This window comes from Phaenicophaeus curvirostris, chromosome 26 (genome assembly GCF_032191515.1).
Source record: "Phaenicophaeus curvirostris isolate KB17595 chromosome 26, BPBGC_Pcur_1.0, whole genome shotgun sequence".
In the NCBI taxonomy this organism is placed as follows: domain Eukaryota; kingdom Metazoa; phylum Chordata; class Aves; order Cuculiformes; family Cuculidae; genus Phaenicophaeus; species Phaenicophaeus curvirostris.
Window position 1 is genome coordinate 6,618,861 of NC_091417.1, and position 8,678 is coordinate 6,627,538.

An 8,678-nucleotide genomic window follows, 5' to 3' on the forward strand; every position below is an offset into this window, starting at 1 on the left:
GGCTCATATTCAGTCGGCTGTCAACCAACACCCCCAGGTCCCTCTCCTCCAGGCAGCTTTCTAGACAGACTTCTCCCAGTCTGTAGCACTGCATAGGGTTGTTGTGCCCCAAGTGCAGGACCCGGCATTTGGCCTTGTTAAACCTCATGCCATTGGACTCTGCCCAGCGGTCCAGCCTGTTCAGATCCCTTTGCAGAGCCTCCCGACCCTCCAGCAGATCGACACTTCCACCCAGCTTAGTGTCATCCGCAAACTTGCTAAGGGTGCATTCGATGCCTTCATCCAGGTCATTGATGAAGACATTGAACAGGGCTGGACCCAGCACTGAGCCCTGGGGAACCCCACTTGTCACTGGCCTCCAGCTGGATTTCACACCATTTACCACCACTCTCTGGGCCCGGCCATCCAACCAGTTTTCCACCCAGGAGAGTGTGCGCCTGTCCAGCCCAGAGGCTGACAGTTTCTCAAGCAGAATGCTGTGAGAAACTGTGTCAAAGGCTTTGCTGAAGTCCAGGAAGACCACATCCACAGCCTTTCCCTCATCCAGTAGCCGGGTCACTTTGTCATAGAAGGCGATCAGGTTAGTCTGGCAAGACCTGCCTTTTGTGAACCCATGTTGACTGGGCCTGATCACCCGGTTCTCTTGCATGTGCTTCATGATAGCACTCAAGATCACCTGTTCCATGACTTTCCCTGGCACTGAGGTCAGACTGACAGGCCTGTAGTTTCCTGGGTCCTCCCTGCGGCCCTTTTTGTAGATGGGCACAACATCAGCCAGCCTCCAGTCCAGTGGGACTTCCCCAGTCTTCCAGGACTGTTGGAAGATGATGGAAAGGGGTTTGGCCAGCACATCCGCCAGCTCCTTCAGTACCCTAGGGTGAATCCCGTCCGGCCCCATAGACTTGTGACTGTCCAGTCGGGCTAGCAAGGCTCTGACCACCTCCTCTTGGATCATGGGAGCCTCATTTTGCTCCTCTAGCTCCTGGGTTTGTACACAGGCGGAACGACCCTCCTTACGACTAAAGACTGAGGCAAAGAAGGCATTAAGTACCTCAGCCTTTTCCTCATCCCCTGTTACTGTTGTCCCTTCTGTGTCCAATAGGGACTGTATGGTCTCCCTAGTCCGCCTTTTATTATTTATATATTTGTAGAAAGATTTTTTGTTATCTTTCACTGACTTGGCCAATCCAATTTCTAGCTGAGCCTTAGCCCTTCTGATTTTTTCCCTACACAATCTCACTTCCCTCCTGTAGTCCACCCAAGAGGCCTGTCCCTTCTTCCAGAGGCCATAAACATTTCTTTTCTTCTTGATATCCCTCAAGATCTCTCTATTCAACCAAGCTGGCTTTCTCCCCTGCCGGCTTTTTTTCCGGACCACGGGGATGGCTTTCTCCTGAGCTGCTAGGACCACCCCTTTGAAGAGCTCCCAGCCCTCCTGGGCTCCCTTGCCCTTGAGTACTGTCTCCCATGAGACTTCACCAACCAGCCTGCTGAAGAGATCAAAGTCTGCCCTCTGGAAATTTAATGTTACCGTCTTGCTAACCACCCTCTTCACTTCACCTAGAACAGAAAATTTTATAATCTCATGGTCGCTTAGTCCTAGGCGTCCACCTACCGCCACATCCCCTACAAGGCCTTCTCTGTTCACCAACAGGAGGTCCAGGAGGGCACCTTCCCTGGTTGGTTCATTCACCAACTGTGCAAGGAAGTTATCTCCCACGCACTCCAGGAACCTCCTAGACTGCTTCCTTTCTGCTGTGTTGTACACCCAGCAGATATCAGGCAGATTGAAGTCTCCCACCAGAACGAGAGGCATCGATCTAGAGATTAACCCCAGCTGTTTATAGAAGAGCTCATCAGCTGCTTCTCCTTGGTTGGGTGGTCTGTAACAGACTCCCATCACAAAATCTACCTTCTGGTGGGCTCCTCTGATTTTGACCCACAGGCACTCAACCTCCTCATCTCCACAATCCATCTCAGTGATGTCCAAGTCCTCCCTTACAAAGAGGGCTACCCCACCTCCTCTCCTACCCTTCCTGTCCCGCCTGAAAAGCTTATACCCCACCATAGTCGTACTCCAGTTATATGAGTCGTCCCACCACGTTTCCGTGATGGCAACAACATCATAGGCCCCTTGCCCTACGACAGCTTCCAGCTCTTCCTTCTTATTTCCCATGCTGCGTGCATTGGTGTAAATGCACTTCAGCTGAGCTGCCGAGCCTTCAGCCCTCCTAGAGGGAACAGGGTTCGTTCCCAACTGCCTGGTAACTGGATCAGTTGACACCAGAGTGCCTGCATCTCCCAAATGCTTAGGTCATGGTCTCAAAGCCATCCCAACAATCTCAAATCCAGGCCCCAGCCCCAAATTCAGCCCCAAAGGTCCCAAATCCACCCCATAACGGCCCCACCTCTCCTCCCAACAGTCCCAAATCCTTCACAACAGTCCTGCATCCATCTCCCAGCAGCCCCACATCCACACCTTAGCCCCAAATTGCCCCCCAGCCCCACATCCATCTCCCAGCAGTCCCAAATCCATCTCCAACAGTCCAACATACATCCCTCAGCCTCACATCCACCCCAACAATCCAAAAACCACCTTCTCAGCAGCCCTGCATCCACATCCTGGTAGCCCTGCATTCACCTCAGTGGTCCCATATCCACGCCCCGGCCCATCATCCACCCCAACGGTCCCAAACCCACACCCCATGGTCCCAAATCCACCCTCAATGTTCCCACATCCATCCCTAACAGCCCCGCATCCATCCCTCAGCCCTGCAATCAAATGAATAGTCCCAAACCCACCCCCACAATGGCCCCACATCGACCCAAATGGTCCCAAATCCATCCCCAACAGCCCCAAATCTATCCCCTAGTCCTGCAGCCATCCAAATGGTCCTGCACCCATCTCCCAACCCCACATCCACCCCAACAGCCCCACACGCACCCTGCCTAGGCAACAGATCATCCTTCCTAACCCGCCATGACTGCCTGTCCCCACAGCCCCCCGCAAATGGCAGAGACAAGGCGGCAGGTAGCAGATTTATTCTCCCATTTTCTTTACAAGGAGCAGGGCAGCAGTGGCCAGCGAGGGCCTGGGGCAGCTGAGGAGCCATCCCCAGCCTCAAACGGTGCAGTTTCCTTCTCCATAGCGCCGGCATTTCATCACCTTCAGGTAGGTCTCCACCTTGTGCAGGTCCTTCTTGAAGCAAGAGAGCAAGCCATAGTTCTTCAGCAGGGAATCCTCATTGCGGAGGTGGATGTCGAATTTGTCATAGGTTGGTTTGAGGATCTGGAGACCCCGTGGGCTCCGGTCCTCCAGCTCCTGCAAGAGGATGGAGAGGTGCTGAAGGCCTGGGGATGAGCATCCTCCAAGGGGCCATGGCCATGGCTCCCATCTAATTTTAGGGGTGGTTGGTTTTTTTCCCTCCCCTTAATTGTATTTCCAATGTACTTTTGTGTTTATGTGCCTACAGGAAGGGTAATTATGCAGGGATGATGCTACGCAAATCGCTGCCAGCAAGATGGGAACTGGGCACAAGGTTGCAGGAGGGAGGAATGTGTCTTGAGGTCTTACAAGAAAGGCAAAGGTTGCCATGTCTCTCTGTAGCTACTATAGCCAAGGAGAGGAGGAACCAGGCAACTAATCCTCTCTTTTGTCCCTCTTTCTTAGTGAGCAAAGGTCCAACCTAGAGCCAAGCTGTGTGCATCTGGAACAGAGAGATCCATAAGGTGCTGCTCATCCTGCTTTGCTGGCCAGTTAACACAGTAGATAGGACAGTTTCGATTAAGTAATCAGTGTTGTAAATGGATGAAATGTGATTATTTGTCCAGTTTCTGTGTCGTGCTTCCCAATGCTCGAGCACATATCAAAGGGAGAACACAATCTGGCAGTGGTACTGATCCATGTACCTACTTACTGCTGAAGTGTCAGGACAGAAGATCTCTGTTTACTCTCAGTGCCCGAATTCCAGAGTTATTTAGATGGTGGAGGATGTAAATAATTGTCCAGACACATTTATCTCAGAAACAGCTCTCGGAGCTTTACCTATGTGATGATGCTGGCTGATAAGCGTTGTTACAGTTTAAGCATAGCTGAAAAGGGATCCTGGCAGACAATAAGCAATTTCATTTAAAATAACAAAGCAAAAATTAAGGGTAGCCTTATCACAAAGATCTCGCTCCAGCTCTCAGTTGTCTGGGTGCTGTATTAACGTAAGAGAGGGACATTGGGGTATTGGCTTTCATCTGTACACAGACTTACAGGCATTGCTTTTGTAAAACTTTGTAAGTCCTTAAAGCCAGGTTGCAAACTTCATAAAATTGACTCCACATGGAAGTATTTTGCATGGAAATGTAGCAAATATCCTTACAGTGCTGTTTGGACAGATTTCACTGAATAGTCTTTGGTGCTGGGTTTGGGAAGACTTCAGGTCTGGACTGTTGTGATTTTCCTGCTCTGTGCTGCTATCTGAGTGGTTATGACAGTGCTTTTAACGTGCGTTATGTGTTTTCTTAAACTCCCCAGTGATGCAACGTGTGCAGTGAGGTGTCACAATCTCATTATTAATTTCTATTATTAAGCTGGAAGAGGGGAGATGGAGATAAGAACTTAGGAAGAAATGTTTTGCTGTGAGGGTGGGGAGGCCCTGGCCCAGGCTGCCCAGGGAATCCATGGCTGCCCCATCCCTGGAGGGCTTCAAGGCCAGGTTGGATAGGGCCTGGAACAACCTTATCTAGTGGGAAGTGTCCGTGCCCGTGGCAGGGAGTTGGAACTGGATGGGCTTTAAGCTTCCTTCCAACCCTTATCTCAAGGTAAACCAGGTCCAAACAATGCCACTGGTCATCAGAGTAGAAGATGGAAAGATTTTGCTTGGTATTTGGATCCTGTGGAAGCTCCTGAAAGCTCAGTGCCCTGCATTGACAACTCTCTTATTCTGTAATCATGCTACATGCCACAACTTACCCTCATCAGAGCTTGGATCCCTTCTTCCAGGTCCTTTAGTTTCTCATACACTCTGTCTGATGTGCCGAAAACCAGGTTGTTTGTGAACACCTTGCTTAGGTATTGTACAGGGGTCAACCAGGACTGGATGAGAACCAGGGAAAACCGAAGCAGCTCCATATCCTGAAATTAAAGAAAGAAAGGGCCAAAGATGTGCAAGTGAGGTATTTGGTAGAGTTATCTGTGTGTCCTGCTCCCTCTGAAACAGCTTAGAGGTGACCCTGGGATGTGCCACTGCTCTTGCAGCTGCAGCAGCTGCAGACATGATTGGAAGCTGAGGAGCACCACCCACACATGTCCTGCACAGACAATGGTTTGTCTCCTCTTTGGGGTGGGAAATCTGAGAAAAGCCTGTCTTTCTTCATGTGGGGTTTAAATAGCAAGAAAGGGAGAAAAGGAATGACACCTTGGAAAGCACTGAAAGGCTTGCAGATGGAAACCCTCCGTGACTGCAATGAAGCACAACTGCACTTTTCAAACATGTCTATGCTTGGCCAAGGGGAAAGAACTTACCGATTTCTGCTGCGCGTCATCCTTCCCCGTAGGAGCAGGAATGGCTTCTGAGTAACAGAATGCCTGAGGATTTTTGTTGGCATGTCTCTGGTCCTCTGGAATATAGGTGCGTTCCTGTGGAGATATCCCAAATATACTCAGATCTGTTGCCCGTGTGCTAAGAGAAGACCACAGACACTTGTGATGGATGCATTCCACCCATCCTTTAACCAAACTGCTGCTGGTTTTGCTCAGGCTTCAGGGGAGGTAAAGGCCTGCCCACAGCTGGGCCAAGAACTTCTCTGAGAAACCCACAAGGAGCAGAGCGATACAGCAAACACTGATAAAGAGCCTATTTTATGCAATTTGGCTGTGAGTCAATCCTTTTTATCCCATAAATATGACAACCTAATGGAGCCTGCTTTGAGCTCCTGCTGCTGGGCACCATGACTGCGTGGTGATGACCTCCCCTTGTGCCAGGACACTTCTCAAGAGTGCTTCTCAATGCAATGAGATTTTTTACTGACAACAAATCAGTGGTGAGCCCCATTTGAATCATCCCCGTGTGGCAGCTGGGCTGCATGACTGGGGAATTCTCCTCTTTAACAGCTTGTTTAGCCAAAATAGAATTGTATTTTATGTAGAATAAATCATTTAGAGTTATACTATTGTGTGACTTAGCATGCTGTTTGCTTAGTTGTCCTAGCAGGAGTAGCCAGACTGGCTCTGAAGCACCAAGCCACAAGCTGGGAATTTCCACTGAAGAACTTTCCCAGTGCATACAAGCTGTTCAGTCAACACATGGCTCCTGAGTCAAGAAGAAACAGAAAAATACAGAGGTTCGAGGATCATCAACATCAAGATAATGACCTCTCTGAAAATAAAGGAATCCAATGAGGACAAGAAGACCCCGGACGCCAAATTACTGTTGGATGGAGTCATTTTATGAGGGTTGGGTAAAGAGTCTGTGAGAGTGGAATTGCCCAGGGATTTCTTGGTTCATGGCTGGCGCCTCTCTGTGGAGTTGGTCTCTCTCCTCATAGCTGTCCATGTTGCCGTATCTGTCTATTAAATTATTTACCTTCTAAAATCTGATACCTGAGAGTCTGCTTAGTGAATCCTCAGATCTGAACTCTGGAGTGAACTCATGCTGGACACCCAGGCAGGAATGCTGATAAATTGAGGATAAGCACTAGGAAACTTTGAAATCTGAGCTAAGTGACACAAAGAGCTGTGTGTGCACATAAAATCTTTTACCTAAAAGTACACATAACCTGATTTTGCCTCATATCTTTCCTTCATGCAGTAAGTAATAGCGCGACCTTAGCATCGTACCCTATTAAGTTGCACTTTTATTTAAATACAAGTTTTGTCTAAAAACTCACTTGAGACAAAATTTTCCTAAGCTGTTCTAAATGGTTATTCTTTGCAAGAAATAAATGTGAGATGTGTACTTCCAGTACAAAAAGGCACTCTAGGAAAGCTGGGGAGGGGTTCTTGATCATGGAGTGCGGAAATAGGATGAGGGGGAATGGTTTTTATCTGAAACAGGGGAGATTGAGATGAGATCTTAGGGAGAAATGTTTTGCTGTGAGAGTGGGGAGGCCCTGGCCCAGGTTGCCCAGAGAAGCAGTGGCTGCCCCATCCCTGGAGGCATTCAAAGCCAGGTTGGATGGGGCTTTGAGCAACCGGATCCAGTGGGAGGTGTCCCTGCCCATTTCAGGGCTTTTAACTGGGTGGGGTTTGAGATCCCTTCCAACCCAAACCATTCTGTGATTTTTTGATTCTATGAGGCGGCTCTGTACAGGGTTGGCAGGGAGGAACAAGAGTTTCCATGCTGATGCAGTAGTTTCTGGACCTAAAGGTCTTCCTCTTACTAAGGCAAGGTGCTAAAATGAACACAAAATACACTTAAACTGAGTTCTCCCAAGGAGTAGATGACCCCCAAGGACAGCTCTTACCAAAGCGACAGCTCATTCCAGCCCCTGGCAACAGCAGAAACTGGATCATAGAATCAGAGAATAGAATCAGAGAATTGTTTGGAGGGAAAAGACCTTTAGGATCATCAAGTTCAATTATACCTGTCCACTACTAAACCACTCCCAAGCACCTTATCTACCCATCTTTTAAATACCTTCAAGGATAGTGACTCCACCACTGCCCTGGGCAGTCTCTGCAAGGCCTGAGAACCCTTTTGTTGAAGAAGTGTTTCCTAATATCCAATCTGAACCTGCCCTGGTGCAACTTGAGTCTATTTCCTCTTGTCCTATCACTTGCTACGTGTGAGAAGAGACCAATCCCCACCTCACTACAACCTCCTTTCAGATGTAGATAGTGATGAAGTCTGCCCTCAGCCTCCTCTTCTCCAGGCTAAACAACTCCAGTTCCTTCAGCCAGTCCCATGATCCCTGTGCTCCAGTCCCCTCCCCAGCTTTGTTGCCCTTCTCTGGACACACAAGACAGTTCAAAGCACTTGGAATCAGCCAGGGCTGTAAGTGACCATCACAGGAGAAACTTTTAAAATACCTGTGCCATATCCCTCTGCTTTCAGAACCAGGGTTCTCTTTGAGACAGCTTGTCCTGTGCAGTAGGTTTGGATGTGAGCAGCAATGGCCCTGAGGAAGGGACTGTGGAAGATCAGAGGTCGAGGCAGAGAGCTGTGAGGAGGAGACAGAGTTCTGGCTGATAGGACATAACCTGTCCAGTCCTATTAAGACTTTCACCTCATCAAGAGCTGTCAGAGAATATACTAATAGTTGAAAAGTCTGTTTCTAGTCTGTTTCCCACACCAGGTGGGAAGCCGTGTGATGGTCCTGAATGTGTCAAGCTAATGCAGAGGAGATGCGAGGACGTCACAACACTTACGAATTCTTTGTAGTTCTCAGCAGCCAGGAGGTGAAGGTGTTGAGCCCTCAGCACGGCGTTGGCAAACAGGTTGGAAAGGGGCATGGCCGGGAAGGTGGCAGCTTCCTGTGGCCACTGAAGTCCCAGAGTGACCACAGCAATGAAGAGAGGAGAAAACCAGGACCCTGCAGCAAAGTGTAGAGGAAAGGCATTAGCAGCCCTATAGTGGCCGCACTGAGAAGGCAGGAGGCACCTGAGAATTCATAACCAGCCTCTTCTCTCCATGCTGGCTGAGGGGTCACCTTCCTGAACATCTTGTTTGACTCCATGGCTGAGTTTA

The 8,678-nt window shown here is 49.2% G+C and overlaps 1 protein-coding gene across 1 annotated transcript; it reads right to left on the reverse strand.

Annotated features, from left to right (window-relative positions):
• Positions 1-3,121: 3,121 nt before the first annotated feature.
• On the reverse strand, positions 3,122-8,443 carry GH1 (growth hormone 1). The gene is made up of 4 exons (XM_069876754.1): positions 8,360-8,443; positions 5,516-5,629; positions 4,964-5,125; positions 3,122-3,322 (listed from the first exon to the last, which is right to left on the reverse strand). The coding sequence occupies exons 1-4, from the start codon at positions 8,441-8,443 to the stop codon at positions 3,122-3,124; spliced, it is 561 nt and encodes a 186-aa protein (XP_069732855.1).
• Positions 8,444-8,678: the final 235 nt, after the last annotated feature.